General features: G+C 44.7%; 1 protein-coding gene across 1 annotated transcript in view; it reads left to right on the forward strand.

Moving 5' to 3' along the window:
* The window catches only part of VIT (vitrin), a 61,774-nt gene extending 50,542 nt beyond the window's left edge, over positions 1 to 11,232 (forward strand). The window contains exons 13-14 of the mRNA XM_038773060.1: positions 6,423 to 6,936; positions 10,646 to 11,232. Of these exons, the coding sequence (XP_038628988.1) occupies positions 6,423 to 6,936; positions 10,646 to 10,824 (693 nt within the window). The 3' untranslated portion in view covers positions 10,825 to 11,232. The remainder of the gene's footprint in view (positions 1 to 6,422; positions 6,937 to 10,645) is intronic.
* Positions 11,233 to 18,615: the final 7,383 nt, after the last annotated feature.

Here is an 18,615-nt window from a genome sequence, read left to right on the forward strand (position 1 = left end):
ATGACGTGCCCGAGGTTGCGCAGCAGACAAGTAGCAGAGCTGGGATCAGAACCCAGGTCATTCATTCATTCATTCAGTCGTATTTATTGAGCGCCTACTGTGTGCAAAGCACTGTACTAAGTGCTTGGGAGAGTATACTGCAACATGTTTACTATTCTATTTATTTTGTTAATGATGTGCATCTAGCTTTACTTCTATTTATTCTGATGACTTGACACCTGTCCACATGTTTTGTTTGGTTGCCTGTCTCCCCCCTCTAGACTGTGAGCCCGTTGTTGGGTAGGGACCGTCTCTATATGTTGCCAACTTGTCCTTCCCAAGCGCTTAGGACAGTGCTCTGCACACAGTAAGCGCTCAATAAATACGACTGAATGAATGAATGAATGAATGAACAACAAACAGACACGTTCCCTGGCCACGGCGAGCTCACAGTCCAGAGGGGGAGACAGACATTAATATGCATGAGTATATTAAATAAGACCTTATGTCTGGTGTATTATCATTAATAATCATTTTATTGATGATAATTAATAAAGTAAAATAAATAATAAAATTAATAAATTAATAAAGCAATTAATTAATCCCCCCTCGTCCCCCTCTCCATCCCCCCAGCTTACCTCCTTCCCTTCCCCACAGCACCTGTATATATGTATATATGTTTGTACATATTTATTACTCTATTTATTTATTTTACTTGTACCTATCTATTCTATTTATTTGATTTTGTTAGTATGTTTGGTTTGGTTCTCCGTCTCCCCCTTTTAGACTGTGAGCCCACTGTTGGGTAGGGACTGTCTCTATAGGTTGCCAACTTGTACTTCCCAAGCACTTAGTCCAGTGCTCTGCACACAGCAAGCGCTCAATAAATATGATTGATTGATTATTATTTGATATTGTTACTTACTATTTATGAAAGCTGGGGGGTCCTCTGCTTCCCAGGCCCATGCCCTTCCCACTAGGCCACACTGCTTCATAAGCCCCCATTGCCAAAATCTGGGATTCATGGCTCCAGACCTCCCCCAGTTCCTCTGGCTTTAGAGCTGCTGAGGACCACATGGAAGAAATTGGTGTCTGAGAGAAGTTGAGCTTGGAGATCACTATTAATAATAATAACAGTATTTAGTAAGGGCTTACTATGTACCAAGCCCCTCCCGTGGGACAACCTGATCACCTTCTACCCTCCCCAGTGCTTAGAACAGTGCTTTGCACATAGTAAGCGCTTAATAAATGCCATCATTAAATATCACTGATGGATCGATTGAGGAAGGTCAGTGACACGGTCTAGGGCTGACGGTTGGTGATTGTAAGCTCTGTATGGGCAGGGAATAGCTCTGCTAATTCTGTTGTAATAAGCGCTCCATAAATACAATTGATTGATTTTCCATAGAACCCTTGGACAAGTGCTAAATACATCAGGGTAGTTGGGAGAATTGGTAATGAAATGCCCTGATTTCTCAACCATGTGCTATAGTAAAATTCTGCCCATAGGACAAGGCAGGCAATAGGAACGTTATTTAATAGTCGGTCAATAGTATTTATTGAGTGCTTACTGGGGAGAAGCAACGTGGCTCAGTGGAAAGGGACCGGGCTTCGGAGTCAGAGGTCATGGGTTCAAATCCCGGCTCTGCTATGTGCCAAGCACTGTACTATGGGGTGGGGTAAACGTATGGGGCTCACAGTCTAAAGAGGAGGCAGAACAGCTAGTGAGTCCCCATTTTAAAGGTGAGGAAACTGAGGCACAGAGGAGTTAAGTGACTTGTCCAAGATCACACAGCAGGCAAGTGGATGAACTTCTAGACGGTAAGTTCATGGTGGGCAGGGGATGTGTCTGCTTATTGTTGTAGCTATTTGATTATTACAGTGCTCTGCACACAGTAAGTGCTCAATAAAAATGATTGAATGAATTATTGTTGTAGCTATTTGATTATTACAGTGCTCTGCACACAGTAAGTGCTCAATAAATATGATTGAATGAATTATTGTAGCTATTTGATGCTGATGATGCCTATCTACTTGTTTTGTTGTCTGTCTCCCCCTTCTAGACTGTGAGCCCATTGTTGGGTAGGGATTGTCTCTCTCTGCTGCCGAATTGTACTTTCCAAGCGCTTAGTACAGGGTTCTGCACACAGTAAACTCTCAATAAATATGATTGAATGAACGTGGCATGCTCTCCTAAGCACTTAGTACAGTGCTCTGCACCCAATATGTGCTCAATAAATAAGTTTGAATGAATGAATGAACTGGCATTAGAACCCAGGTCCTCTGACTCCCAAGCCCATGGTCTTTCCCCAAGGCCAAGCCACTGCAGGACATCCCCTGCAAATAGCACAATGATAATAATAATGGGCATTTATTGAGCACTTACTGTGTGCAAAACACTGTTCTAAGCGCTGGGGAGGTTACAAGGTGATCCCACGGGGGGCTCACAGTCTCAATCCCCATTTTCCAGATGAGGTAACTGAGACACAGAGAAGTTAAGTGACTTGCCCAAGTGGTGAAGCCGGGATTTGAACCCGTGACCTCTGACTCCAAAGCCCGGGCTCTTTCCACTGAGCCAGGCTGCTTCTCTAAGAAGCTCTGCTGGCTGCAGTCCTCTCCCCCACACCAAGAATTCCCGGCACCGTTGGAGTTTTGGAACCAATTAGGAAACTAGCAGGTTGGACACCATGATAATTCTGTGGTCATCATCATCAATCGTATTTATTGAGCGCTTACTATGTGCAGAGCACTGTCCTGGACGTCCCTCATCTTCAGAGAATTGTTTGCTCCTCCTGAATTAGTGTACGTGGTCACCCACCGTACTCAAATCCCATCTCTCCATCCCAATCCCCTTCTCCAAGCCTCTGCTTAGCTGCCCTAATGCCCTAAATATGTTGCCAATTTGTACTTCCCAAGCACTTAGTACAGTGCTCTGCACATAGTAAGCGCTCAATAAATATGATTGATTGATTGATTGATTGCCCTTCACCAGGATATTCACCCCAGCTCTACTCAACTAGGGGTGAGGGGCAGGTGGGGACATTCATAATCCAAAACCTAAGAATTAAAAAGCTGATTGTCAGTCATTCATTCAATCATTTATAGAGCGCTTACTGGGTGCAGAACACTGTACTAAGTGCTTGACAAGTACAATACAGCAACAGAGAGAGACAATCCCTGCCCACAATGGGCTTACAGTCTGGAGGACTTAAAGGGCTACTTCAGATTTAAAGATCTAAAGTGCTTGAACCTGATCACCCTGTAACCTCCCCAGTGCTTAGAACAGTGCTTTGCGCATAGTAAGCGCTTAATAAATGCCATCATCATCATCATCACTGTTGGGTAGGGACCGTCCTCTATAAGTTGCCAACTTGTACTTCCCAAGCGCTTAGTACGGCGCTCTGCACACAGTAAGCGCTCAATAATTATGATTGATTGATTGATCATTTATTGAGCACTTACTGTGTGCAGAGCACTATACTATGTGCTTGGGAAAGTACAGTATAACAAGACAGCAAAGTCGATAGACACGTTCCCTGCCCACGAAAAGCTTACAATCTAGAGGGGGAAACAGACATTAATATAAATAAATGAATTAGGTATATGTATATATAAGTGTTGTGGGGCTGAGGGAGCACTGAATAAAGGGAGTAAATCCAAGTCCAAGAGTGAGGCAGAAGGGAGTGAGAGAAGAGAAACTGAGAGCACAGTCAGGCAAGGCCTCTTGGAGGAGGTGTGCCTTCAGGAAGGCTTTGAAGGTGGGGAGAGTGATCATGAAGATAAGCGCTTAGTACAGTGCTCTGCACACAGTAAGCACTCAATAAATACAATTGATTGATTAACAGAGTTCATCCAGGGTAATGTTGAAATAGGTTTGTTAAGAGAAGCAGGGTGGCCCTAGTGGATAGAGCACAGGCCTGGGAATCAGAAGGATCTGGGTTCTAATCCCGGTTCCACCACTTATCTGCTGTGTGACCATGGACAAGTCGCTTCACTTCTCTGGGCCTCAGTTACCTCATCCGTAAAATGGGGATTATTAATAATAATAATAATAATAATAATGGCTTTTATTAAGCGCTTACTATGTGCAAAGCACTGTTCTAAATGCTGGGGAGGTTACAAGGTGATCAGGTTGTCCCACGTGGGGCTCACAGTCTTAATTCCTGTTTTACAGATGAGATAACTGAGGCACAGAGAAGTTACGTGACTTGCCCAAAGTCACACAGCTGGCAATTGGCGGAGCTGGGATTTGAACCCATGACCTCTGACTCCAAAGCCCGGGCTCTTTCCACTGAGCCACGCTGCGACTGTGAGGCCCATGTGGGACAGAGACGGCATCCAACCTGATTTGCTTGTATCCATCCCAGTGCTTAGTACAGTGCCTGGCACGTAGTAAGCACTTAACCAACACCGCAGTCATTATCATCATTATAAGCACCGAAAGACAGTCGTGTGTAGACACTCCGTCTCCACGGGACTTAATAATAACAACAATAATAATAATAATAATGGTATTTATTAAGCGCTTACTATGTGCAAATCAATGTTCTAAAGAGCTGGAGAGGTTACAAGGTAATCAGGTTGTACCACGGGGGGGCTCACAGTCTTAATCCCTATTGTACAGATGAGGTAACTGAGGCCCAGAGAAGTGAAGTGACTTGCCCAAAGTCACACAGCTGACAATTCCTGGATCATCTTTGTCCAGAAACGCTCTGGGCATGTTACTCCCCTCCTCAAAAATCTCCAGTGGCTACCAATCAACCTACGCATCAGGAAGAAACTCCTCACCCTGGGCTTCAAGGCTGTCCATCACCTTGCCCCCTCCTACCTCACCTCCCTTCTCTCCTTCTCTCCTTCTCCAGCCCGGCCCGCACCCTCCGCTCCTCTGCCGCTTGACCTCCTCACCATACCTCGTTCTCGCCTTTCCCGCCGTCGACCCCCGGCCCACGTCCTCCCCCGGCCTGGAATGCCCTCCCTCTGCCCATCCGCCAAGCTAGCTCTCTTCCTCCCTTCAAAGCCCTACTGAGAGCTCACCTCCTCCAGGAGGCCTTCCCACACTGAGCCCCCTCCTTCCTCTCAATCAATCAATCGTATTTATTGAGCGCTTACTGTGTGCAGAGCACTGTACTAAGCGCTTGGGAAGTACAAGTTGGCAACATATAGAGACAGTCCCTACCCAATAGCATCTGTATATATGTATATATGTTTGTATGTATTTATTACTCTATTTATTTTACTTATACCTATTTATTCTATTTATTTTATTTTGTTAATATGTTTTGTTTTGTTGTCTGCCTCCCCCTTCTAGACTGTGAGCCCACTGTTGGGTATGGTTATGTTATGTTATGTATATATGGTTATGTTGCCAACTCGTACTTCCCAAGCGCTTAGTACAGTGCTCTGCACACAGTAAGCGCTCAATAAATACGATTGATTGATTGATTGATTAGGGACCGTCTCTATATGTTGCCGACTTGTACTTCCCAAGCGCTAAGTCCAGTGCTCTGCACACAGTAAGCGCTCAATAAATATGATTGATTGATTGATTGGGTAGGGACCGTCTCTATATGTTGCCGACTTGTACTTCCCAAGCGCTTAGTACAGTGCTCTGCACACAGTAAGCGCTCAATAAATACGATTGATGATGATGATGATGAATAAATACAATTGAATGAATGAATGAATGAATCATCATCATCATCATCATCAATCGTATTTATTGAGCGCTTACTATGTGCAGAGCACTGTACTAAGCGCTTGGGAAGTACAAATTGGCAACATACAGAGACAGTCCCTACCCAACAGTGGGCTCACAGTCTAAAAGGGGGAGACAGAGAACTAAACCAAACATACTAACAAAATAAAATAAATAGAATAGATATGTACAAATAAAATAAATAAATAAATCATCATCATCATCAATCGTATTTATTGAGCGCTATGTGCAGAGCACTGTACTAACCGCTTGGGAAGTACAAATTGGCAACATATAGAGACAGCCCCTACCCAACAGTGGGCTCACAGTCTAAAAGGGGGAGACAGAGAACAAAACCAAACATACTAACAAAATAAAATAAATAGAATGGATATGTACAAATAAAATAAATAAATAAATCATCATCATCAATCGTATTTATTGAGCGCTTACTATGTGCAGAGCACTGTACTAAGCGCTTGGGAAGTACAAATTGGCAACATATAGAGACAGTCCCTACCCAACAGTGGGCTCACAGTCTAAAAATAGAGTGATAAATCTGTACAAACATATATACAGGTGCTGTGGGGAAGGGAAGGAGGTAAGATGGGGGGGATGGAGAGGGGGACGAGGGATTTGGCAGAGCCGGGATTTGAACCCGTGACCTCTGAGTCCAAAGCCCGGGCTCTTTCCACTGAGCCCCGCTGCTTCTCTGTGATCCGACTATGACTCTCGCCCTTACCCACAGGCTGTTTGCAGAAGAAATGGCTTCTACTCCCTCAGCGTGCCAAGCTGGTGGGGCCTCGACAAGGTCGCCCGGCCCCTGGTCAAGCGGGTGTGCGATACCCACCGCCTGGCGTGCAGCAAGACCTGCCGGAACTCGGCCGACCTCGGCTTCGTCATCGACGGCTCCAGCAGCGTGGGGACGGGCAACTTCCGGACGGTCCTCCAGTTCGTGGCCAACATCAGCAAGGCCTTCGAGGTGTCCGACACGGAGACGCGCGTCGGGGCCGTGCAGTACACCTACGAGCAGCGCCTGGAGTTCGGATTCGACCGGCACCGCACCAAGTCCGACGTGCTGAACGCCATCAAGAGGGTCAATTACTGGAGCGGGGGCACCAGCACTGGGGCGGCTATTCGTTACGCTCTGGAACGGCTCTTCAAGAAGTCCAAGCCCAACAAGAGGAAGCTGATGATCGTCATCACCGACGGCAGGTCCTACGATGACGTCCGGGTCCCCGCCTTGGCTGCTCACCGAAACGGTGAGCGAAAGGCGTTGTGGTGGTACTAGTGGCGATGTAGTACGGTGGTAGTAGTCGTTCTGTGGTAGTGGTACTAATGTAGTGGTAGTAGTAGCATAATAGTACTACGATAATAATAATAATGGCATTTATTAAGTGCTTACTATGTACAAAGCACTGTTCTAAGTGCTGGGGAGGGTACAAGGCGATCAGGTTGTCCCACGGTTTTTTATTTTTTATTATTTGGTTAATGTGTTTGGTTTTGTTCTCTGTCTCCCCCTTCTAGACTGAGCCCACTGCTGGGTAGGGACCGTCTCTATATGTTGCCGACTTGTACTTCCCAAGCGCTTAGTACGGTGCTCTGCACACAGTAAGCGCTCAATAAATACGATTGATTGATTGATAGTAATAGTACTATAATAATAATAATGGCATTTATTAAGCGCTTACTATGTGCAAAGCACTGTTCTAAGCGCTGGGGAGGTCACAAGGTGATCAGGTTGTCCCACGGAGGGCTCACAGTCTTCATCCCCATTTTCCAAATGAGGTCACTGAGGCCCAGAGAAGTGAAGTGACTTGCCCAAAGTCACACAGGTGACAAGCAGCGGAGCCAGGATTTCAACCCATGACCTCTGACTCCAAAGCCCGGGCTCTTTCCACTGAGCCGCGCTGCTTGTAGTAGTACTAGTGTAGTAGTAGTAATGTAGTACTGTGGTAGTAGTAGTTCTGTAGTAGTGGTACTAATGTAGTAGTAATAGTAGCATAGTAATGTAGTAATAGTACTATAATAATAATTATAATAATGGCATTTATTAAGCACTTACTAAGCGCTGGGGAGGTTACAAGGTGATCAGGTTGTCTCACGTGGGGCTCACAGTCTTAATCCCCATTTTACAGATGAGGTAACTGAGGCACAGAGAAGTTAAACGACTGGCCCAAAGTCACGCAAGTGACAAGTGGCGGAGCCGGGTTTAGAATCCACGACCTCTGTCTCCCAAGCCCACACTCTTTCCACTGAGCCACGCTGCTTTTGGTTACCTGCTGTCGATCAGCTACTGAGAAGCTATTTTGAGAAGCAGCGTGGCTCAGTGGAAAGAGCCCGGGCTTTGGAGTCAGAGGTCAGGGGTTCAAACCCCGGCTCCGCCAATTGTCAGCTGTGTGACTTTGGGCAAGTCACTTCACTTCTCTGGGCCTCAGCTACCTCATCTGTAAAATGGGGATTAAGAATGTGAGCCCCCCGGGGGACAACTTGATTACCTTGTTAACCTCCCCAGCGCTTAGAACAGTGCTTTGCACATAGTAAGCGCTTAACAAATGCCATTATTATTCAATCAATCAATCAATCGTATTAAGCGCTTACTGTATGCAGAGCACTGTACTAAGCGCTTGGGAAGTACAAGCTGGCAACATATAGAGACAGTCCCTACTCAACAGTGGGCTCACAGTCTAGAAGGGGGAGACAGAGAACAAAACCAAACATACTAACAAAATAAAATAAATAGAATAGATAGGTACAAGTAAAATAAATAGAGTAATATTAATAATTATTACTATTATTATTATTGATGTCCAAGAACGGAAGAGCAGGTAGACCCATCGGATTTCCACCTGAGCAGGTCTTTTGGTCCATCTGGCGTAACCAGAACCACCTCGGCCTCCGCTCGTGCGTGGCCTGGCCTGGTATCGCTTGTGACCCAGAAGCTGAAAGCAGCTAAACTGGAAGTGCACTATCGCAAGTGTGGAGGAAACACTTCTTCTTTGAGTACCAAGTTGCCCCATGAACTCTTGGTTCCAGAAATCAGTCAATCAGTAGTACTTCTTGGGCGCCTACTGTGAGTCTAGTGCTGAGGTGAGTTCTTGGGAGAGTTGAGTAGAGGTAGAAGTCTGATCTTCTATATTGAGGGATTGTGTTCTTTGCTGGCTTTACAGGAAGTTCACATCATTTTAGAACAGTGCTTTGCACATAGTAAGCGCTTAACAAATGCCATTATTATTCAAACAATCAATCAATCGTATTTATTAAGTGCTTACTGTATGCAGAGCACTGTACTAAGCGCTTGGGAAGTACAAGCTGGCAACATATAGAGACAGTCCCTACCCAACAGTGGGCTCACAGTCTAGAAGGGGGAGACAGAGAACAAAACCAAACATACTAACAAAATAAAATAAATAGAATAGATAGGTACAAGTAAAATAAATAGAGTAATATTAATAATTATTACTATTATTATTATTGATGTCCAAGAACGGAAGAGCAGGTAGACCCATCGGATTTCCACCTGAGCAGGTCTTTTGGTCCATCTGGCGTAGCCAGAACCACCTCGGCCTCCGCTCGTGCCTGGCCTCGACTGGTATCGCTTGTGACCCAGAAGCTGAAAGCAGCTAAACTGGAAGTGCACTATCACAAGTGTGGAGGAAACGCTTCTTCTTTGAGTACCAAGTTGCCCCATGAACTCTTGGTTCCAGAAATCAGTCAATCAGTAGTACTTTTTGGGCGCCTACTGTGAGCCTAGTGCTGAGGTGAGTTCTTGGGAGAGTTGAGTAGAGGTAGAAGTCTGATCTTCTATATTGAGGGATTGTGTTCTTTGCTGGCTTTACAGGAAGTTCACATCATTTTAGAACAGTGCTTTGCACATAGTAAGCACTTAATAAATGCCATCATTATTATTATTATTATCATAGTACTCTGGCCACCCACACCAAAGATTCTTCTGACAGACACAAGCATTGTAAAACGGAATATCCCTTAATATGTAGACAGTGCTCTAAATAAAGCTCATAATGAAAATATACATTGTAGGACTGACGGCATAAAGGCCACTGAGCCCCTTCCTTCCTCTCCCCTTCGTCCCCCTCTCCATCCCCCCATCTTACCTCCTTCCCTTCCCCACAGCACCTGTACATATGCATATATGTTTGTACATATTTATTACTCTATTTACTTATCTTGTACATATCTATTCTATTTATTTTATTTTATTAGTATGTTTGGTTTTGTTCTCTGTCTCCCCCTTCTAGACTGTGAGCCCGCTGTTGGGTAGGGACTGTCTCTATGTGTTGCCAACTTGTACTTCCCAAGCGCGTAGTACAGTGCTCTGCACACAGTAAGCGCTCAATAAAAACGATTGATTGACATACTCAATTCCTTTTTTTAAATCTTTCTTCTTCTTTATGTTCTTTCTTTTATGTTCTTTATGTTGCCAGCTTGTACTTCCCAAGCACTTAGTACAGTGCTCTGCACGCAGTAAGCGCTCAATAAATACGATTGATTGCTTGATTCTTCTTCAAATGCCTCAAGTCCTTTCTGCCCCATAGCGACTCCAGGGGTACACCCTCTTCAGAACGTCCCACCTTCTTTAAGTCATTCTGGTATGTGTTTTCTTATCTTTAACCTGTGTTATATTTGACCATTTGCCTTCTCCTTTCCCTCATGAGCTTGTAATCTTTTTGAGGGCAGGGATTTTTAGCTCTTACTTCAATTTTAGGGTCTCCAAGCCCCTGATAAAGGCCTCTATGTGGTGCTCAGTAAATGCTGCTGTGGCTGATAAATGTCGATGTTGATGAAGTTGAAGGACAGTGATTCTACTGGGATAATTCGGGGTCGCCTTTGTTATTTCTTCCTCCAGAAAAGCCTTCCTGAACGTAAACTTGGGTTCACAGCTGGAACACGAGAGCCATCTGCAGCACGGCCCTTAGGCGACTTGTCTGACTGTGAATTCTTGTTCCTTAGGCGTGATAACCTACGCGATAGGCATCACGTGGGCGGCCCAGGACGAGCTGGAGGTGATGGCCAGCGACCCCGACAAGGACCATTCCTTCTTTGTGGATGAATTTGACAACCTCTACAGCTTCGTTCCTCGGATCATCCAGAACATTTGTACAGAGTTTAACGCACAGCCACGGAATTGAGCGTAAAGCCCGGCACGAGGACAAAATCTTGTGCTGTTCAGCAAGAGAACCACAGAAATACCTTCCCCATACTAGCCCCCGGCAGAAGTCCTAGGAATAATATGTGGCGACACTTTACAGCTAGAAGAAGCTGAATCTTAGACCTGGGTATAGACCGGACTCTAGAGGCTGAAGCATCTTTCTTCCCCTTTCCCCCTACCTCTTGTCCTTTCACTTGTTCCAAACTCGGAACTAGGTTGAGTGATAGTTATAATGATACAGTGAGCCGAGCAAGAAATCATGCATTCAGGACCTTGCGTTTCCAGAAGAAATTTTTACACCGGCGTGGAGAGGCAGGGTATCATGTTAAACAGGCACAACTTCCCTTTCAGCTGTGCTACTGTACAAGATGTTTCATTAAATGCTTAAAATAACCACACTATGATTTTCTTGCTGTGTTTAATTTTCAATCAGACCTACCTCCCTTATTTTATGGTATTTTTTAAGCACTTGCTATGTGTCAGCGTTGTTCTAAGCTCTAGGGTAGATAAAAATTGATCACATTGGACATAGTCCCTGTCCCACTTGGGTCTCACAGTCTAAATTGGAGGGAGCAAGGTTTAATCCCCGTATCAATCAATCAATCAATCGTATTTATTGAGCGCTTACTGTGTGCAGAGCACTGTACTAAGCGCTTGGGACGTACAAGTTGGCAACATATCAGGTACAGAGAAGTTAACGTGGTTCAGTGGAAAGAGCCCGGGCTTCGGAGTCAGAGGTCGTGGGTTCTAATCCTGACTCGGCCACTTGTCAGCTGTGTGACTTTGGGCAAGTCACTTAACTTCTCTGGGCCTCAGTGACCTCATCTGTAAGCCCCATGTGGGACACTCTGATAAGCCTTGTATCTACCCCAGCACTTAGAACAGTGCTTCCCACATAGTAAGCGCTTAACAAATGCCATCATTATTATTATTATTATTATTAAGTGACTTGCCTAAGGTCAAACAACGTAAGATTAGAGTAAGATTAGAACACAGGTCCAGGCCTATACTCTTTCCACTAGGCCAAGCTGTTCTCCTTGTCAGAGCTGTGGGCCAATTGAAATGGAAGAAGGCTTGCGGTGGGGAAGGGAGAGAAAGAGAGAGTGAAAGAAGGCACTTTTTCCATTTTTTTGGATATATGGTATTTCTTAAGGGTTTACTGTCTGCCAAACACTGCATTTAGTGCTGGGGGCGTTACAAGATCATCAGGTTGGACACAGTCATTGTCCCACATGGAGCTCACAGTCTAAATCCCCATTTTACAAATGAGTTAACTGAGGCCCGGAGCAGTTAAGTGACTTGCCCAAGGTCACACAGCAGACAAGTGGCAGAGCAGGGATTAGAACTCGTCCTTCTGGCTCCCAGACTCATTTTCTATCTACTGGGCCACAAAATTAGTGGCCTCTAATCCTCAATCCCTCTCCTTTTGGGGCTCCGCCACCTTACAACCAGGTTTCCCAGACAAGCAGGAAAGAAGTTGCTCACTGATTTACTTGGGATTCACTGCTCTCTAGAAAGCGCAAACAAAAATAGTATTCAATCAATTGTATTTATTGAGCGCTTACTGTGTGCAGAGCACTGTACTAAGCGCTTGGGAAGTACAAGTTGGCAACATATAGAGACGGTCCCTACCCAACAGTGGGCTCACAGTCTAGAAGTATTAGACTGCAAAGCTGTGTCCTAAACACTGGGGAGAGTATGACAGAAGAAACACGGGAAGCAGCGTGGCTCAGCGGAAAGAGCGCGGCCTTGGCAGTCAGAGATCATGGGTTCGAATCCCGGCTCTGCCGCTTGTCAGCTGGGTGACCTTGGGCAAGCCACTTAACTTCTCTGTGCCTCAGTTACCTCATCTGGAAAATGGGAATTAAGACTGTGAGCCCCACGTGGCACAACCTGATCACCTTGTATCTTCCCCAGTGCTTAAAACAGTGCTTTGCACATAGTAATTGCTTAACAAATACCACCATTATTATTAACACACACATTCCTAGCTCTCAATCGATCAATATTAATTGAGTGCTTACTGCGTGCACAGCACTGTACTAAGCACTTGGGAAAACACAACTAAAAGTTGGTACAGTGCTCTGCACACAGTAAGCGCTCAATAAATACGATTGATTGATTGATTGGTAGACTCAATCCCTGCCCACAAGGAGTTTACTGTCATCAGGAGGAGATGGGCGGTAAAATAGACTAGGGATAGGGGAAATGGAAGAGCAGAAGAATATTCACGGAAGTGCTGTGGGCCTGAGGTGAATATCAAAGTGCTTAAGGGGGACACGAGTGCAAAATTGACACAGAGGGAAGGGTGGATAGGAGAAATGAAGGGCTTAGCCTGGGAAGACCTTTTGGAGGAGATGCTATTTTAAGAGGGCTTTCCAGGTGGAAAGAGTGGTGGTCTGTCAGATATCATCATCAATCGTATTTATTGAGCGCTTACTGTGTGCACAGCACTGTACTAATGAAGAGGAAGGGCGTTCCAGGCCCATGGTGGCTGGATAAATGAGATTAATCAATCAATAGTATTTACTGCACGCTTACTGTATGCAGAGTACTGTACTAAGCGCTTGGGAGAGTACAATTTGTATATTCTATCCCAGTGCTCTGCACTCAGTAAGCACTTAATAAATCCTATTACCACTACTACTGCAACACAACAATATAACGGACACATCCCCAGTAAGCACTCAATAAATACGATTGAATGAATGAATCTCCTGCCCACAACAAGGATGGAGGAGCAAACGCTCTCAAAAAGCAATTAATCTTGCTTCTCGCTTTATTCATTTCTCCCGCAGTTTCTCCTCCATTCCCATTTCTCCACATCCTTTCAGTCTTCCTATTCCTGTTCCACAAATGGACTCCTAGAAATCACAGGGCTCTTCAAAGCCGGTCCCATTCCGAAATTCCCAGCAGGAATAGGCCTCAGGGTATTTCCCCTTTGCTAACAGAAAGGGCCACCGTAGGGACAGGTATATTCCATTGATCTAAAATACATATTGAGCCCCTACTGTGGACAAAGCGCTGTACTAAACATATGTTTTTTGCCCTCGTGGAGTTTACAATTTAACACTGGGGATACGCAAAAAGCATTTACATACTGTTGGGGGAGAAAGAAAAAGTGCTAATCAGATGATCGAAGTGTGGAAAGATAGAAACAAGTGTCAGTTAAAGTCAAGAATATATGTAAGTGTTATAGATAAGTGAATAAACATTGAGGGTTTAAGGGCAACCATTGTATAGGTTTGTTCTGGGAAACCATGGGATGTATCGTGGCCTAGTGGAAAAAAAGCATGGGCCTGGGGTCAGAGGATCTGAGTTTTAATCCAGACTCTGCCACTTGTCTGCTGGGTGACCTTGGGTAAATCACTTAACTGCTCTGGGCCTCAGTTTCTTCATCTGTCAAATGGGGATTAAGACTGTGAGCCCCGTATGGGATATGGACAGTTTCAATCTGGTTCATTTATATCTAAGCCAGTGCTTAGCATTTAGTGCTTAGTAATGCCTGACACTTAGTAAGTCCTTAAATATCTTAAAAAAAATTAGCAAGCTTAACTGGGGAAGGCCTCCAGGAGGAGGTGGATTTGAAGATGTGGAGGGCTTTGGTCTGGCGGATTTGAAAGTGAAAAAAGTTTCAGGTAGGAGGAAGTGTATGATAAGGACCTAGAAGCAAAGCAAGCAAGAACAAGGCGAACTGAAAAGATTTTGCTGAGAAGCAGCATGGCATAATGGATGTGAGTCCAACATGGGGCTCACAGTCTACGGAGTGGGGCGAATCGGCACTGAGGATGAAGAAACTGAGGCCCAGGGAAGTTAAAGGATAGCCACAGTCAGTGGATAATCCCTGCATTTGCCTCTATCATCATCATCAACCATCATCAGTGATATTTATTGAGTGACTTAGTGGCAAGAGCCCAGGGGATCTAATCCCGCCTCCACCACTTGTCTGATGTGTGACTTTCGGCAAGCCACTTAACTTCTCTGTGCCTCAGTTACCTCATCTGTGAAATGGGGATGAAGACTGTGAGCCCCACGTGGGACAACCTGATCACCTTGTATCTACCCTAGCACTTAGAACAGTGCTCGGCACGTAGTACATACTTAACAAATGCCATAAGTATTATTATTATTACTATGTGCAGAGCACTGTACTAACTGCTTGGGAGAGTATAATACAGCAGAGTTGGTAGACCCTTTTCCTGCTCACCACAAGCTGACAGTCTAGCAGCAAGGCCTCGTGGGCATCAGTTTCAATCAATCAATCGTATTTATTGAGCGCTTACTGTGTGCAGAGCACTGTACTAAGCGCTTGGGAAGTACAAGTTGGCAACATATAGAGACAGTCCCTACCCAACAGTGGGCTCACAGTCTAAAAGACTGTTTCAGTACCTCCGTCATTTCCAAGGCAAAAATAGCTAGTTCTTTCTGTGAGATTCAAAGTGTTTCACACTGGAGTTGGATTCAAGGATTCCATGGAAATCTCAGATTCATTATTTCTTGTGTTATATACAGACACACAGATCACAGGCGTTGAAAAATAATAATACAGTGCCAGTTGTGGATGGGGCTACGTTGAATTAAGCTGCTCAAAAAACATCATGTCTGGAAGAAAGTCCACCTGCTGTGGCTGATTCATTCAATCATTCATTCAATCATATTTATTGAGTGCTTACTGCATGCAGAGCACTGTACTAAGCGCTTGGGAAGTACAAGTTGGCAACATATAGAGATGGTCCCTACCCAACAACGGGCTCACAGTCTAGAAGGCATCCCACTTCACTACTGGGATGCTAGTTCATCTAACTGGACAATTACCTCCCAGGTAACTCCACTGCAAGTGACACAAATTAATCAATTAGTTAGTGGTATTTATTGAACACTTACTATGCGCAGAGCTCTGTAATAATAATAATAACAGCATTTATTAAGCGCTTACTATGTGCAAAGCACTGTTCTAAGCGCTGGGGAGGTTACAAGGTGATCAAGTTGTCCCATGGGCGGTTCACAGTCTTCATCCCCATTTTACAGATGAGGTAACTGAGGCACAGAGAAGTTAAGAGAAGCAGCGTGGCTCAGTGGAAAGAGCACGGGCTTTGGAGTCTGTGGTCGTGGGTTCAAATCCCGGCTCTGCCAATTGTCAGCTGTGTGACCTTGGGCAAGTCACTTAACTTCTCTGGGCCTCAGTTCCCTCATCTGTAAAATGGGGGTTGACTGTGAGCCCCCCGTGGGGCAACCTGATCACCTTGTAACCCCCCAGCGCTTAGAACAGTGCTTTGCACATAGTAAGTGCTTAATAAATCCCATCATTATTATTATTATTATTATTATTAAGTGACTTACCCAAAGTCACACAGCTGACAACTGGCAGAGCTGGGATTTGAACCCATGACCTCTGACTCCAAAGCCCGGGCTCTTTCCACTGAGCCATGCTGCTTCTCTAAGCACTTGGGAGTGTACAATACAACAGAATTAGCAGAAACACATTCCCTGCTCATAAAGGGTTGACAGCATAAATCCCGGAACAAACATTTAATCTGAGACTATATCTTATTTCTGGGATATAAGTTTTTGGATAAGTGCTTGTAAAGTCCAACATCACCTGGATGCTCCACAACCAGCTTCAGTGTAGCCCGTATCAAAGCGTGTGACAACGTATAAAAATTGGAGTACATTCATCAAATCATTATTCTCCCAATTTTCAGACTGCCTACAGTTTCTTGTACAGAAGTCCGCTTGCCTCCTTTTGATTAGGAGCCATAGGCTGTGCACTGAAATACGGTCTTCGCCTTTAACTGAAGCTAATAAATGCTTAACCATGGTTCTAGGCTTTAAAAGATAAAAAAGCAAACCTTATTCAGGTGGTTCTATTGTGAATGGAAAATTGAAGAAACATTGGCAACACCTGAATTCTTATTGCGGGCAGAGAACCTCCTTTAGGAAACAAAATAATGGATGATTTAAGACCAAAATTTAACTGTAATCACTCTGCCCAAATGATATACTAGCAGCGACTAATTAGATTTCATTATTCTTTCAACAAATGGTATTCTCACCAACTAAACTTTAGGCAATGAGTACCTCAACTGGCGTCACGTAACTTCGTCTAAATCCGTAGTCGTGGCACACTTCCCAACCTGCTTAAGGGTAGGGAGGGATCTGAGCTTGCATGCTGAGGTGGAGTCGATATTCCAGCGGGAGAGTACATATTTTGCAATTGATGATAAGCAGACCAGTCGGGCGGAGTTTTTGAGATCTGAATTTTGAGCTGTATTTCATTCAATCGTATTTATTGAGCACTTACTGTGTGCAGAGCACAGTACTAAGCTGTATAATAATAATAATAATAATTGCATTTATTAAGTGCTTACCATATGCAAAGCACTGTTCTAAGCGCTGGGAAGGTTACAAGGTGATCAGGTTGTCCCATGGGGGGCTCACAGTCCCCATTTTACAGATGAGGGAACTGAGGCCTAGAGAAGTTAAGTGACTTGCCCAAAGTCACACAGCTGACAACTGGCAGAGCCGGGATTTGAACCCATGACCTCTGACTCCAAAGCCCGGGCTCTTTTCCACTGAGCCACGCTGTTTCTCTGTATCCTCCAAGGCAGGTATTGCACGGGCCTGGAAGACGACAAATTCTATGATCCCTTCGGGATAGTGGTATCCTGAAGGGAAGAGGAGATTCCTGGCTGATCAATTCAAATTCAAGTTTAGGCAATGGGAATTCTAGATTTTTCTCCATAAGACCCATGAGAAGCAGCGTGTGGTGGCTAGAGCACAGCCCTGGGAGTTAGAAGGTCAGAATCCCAGCTCTGCCACTTGTCTGTTGTGCGACCTTGGGTAAGTCACTGAACTTCTCTGTGCCTCAGCTATCTCATCTGTAAAATGGGGATTGAGACTGGAAGCCCCACTTGGGACAGGGACTGTGTCCAACCCAATTTGCTCATATCCACCCCAACACTTAATTCAGTGCCTGGCACTTAGTAAGCACTTAACAAATACCACAATTATTATTATAATTATTAAGATCCACGGTCAGCATGGCCAAAGTCTTCTGGCTAGGGGCCAGATGGCTTGTTCCCACCGACTGTCCAGCCATTCATGCTTCAAGATCAATCAATCAATCGTATTTATTGAGTGCTTACTGTGTGCAGAGCACTGTACTAAGCGCAGTCCTTAAGCTGTTTACTTTGCCCAAGGAAGAACTGAATTGTTTATCCTAGAGAGCTGCTGAGTCCATTCATCTGCAACAGGTATGGACATCTGCAAAGGTCTCTTAAGGGTTTCTACATTCTCACTAATAAAACTGGTGTGGTGTGCCCTAAGAAGACATTCCTTACCCTGATAGAGACGACTTTAACTTGAGTTCCAATTAGTTTCAGGGAGGTTTTTTAGTTTGTTTTCATGGTATGTGTTAAGTTCAGTTTAATGGCAGGGAAAGAAGGAACAGCTAAACCAGATCCAAATCCTTACACATCCCTAGATATGCAGGCTTCCACATGCACACAATTTAAAGGTGCTGGGGTAGATACGAGCTAATCAGGTTGGACCCAATCCATGTCCCACTCAGGGCTCACAGTATTAATCCCATTTTATAGATGAGGTAACTGAGGCACAGAGAAGTGACTTGCCCAAACTGAATTAGTGAACTGATTCTAACTTGTTCCGCGGTTTCTTCAGGAGGCATGTGTCTAGATCATGCAGGGACTAGGAACTTTTATGGCATTTAAACTCCTTCCATTTAACACTGGTAAATTTATCATGGATTGAC

This window comes from Tachyglossus aculeatus, chromosome X1 (genome assembly GCF_015852505.1).
Source record: "Tachyglossus aculeatus isolate mTacAcu1 chromosome X1, mTacAcu1.pri, whole genome shotgun sequence".
Lineage (NCBI taxonomy): Eukaryota > Metazoa > Chordata > Mammalia > Monotremata > Tachyglossidae > Tachyglossus > Tachyglossus aculeatus.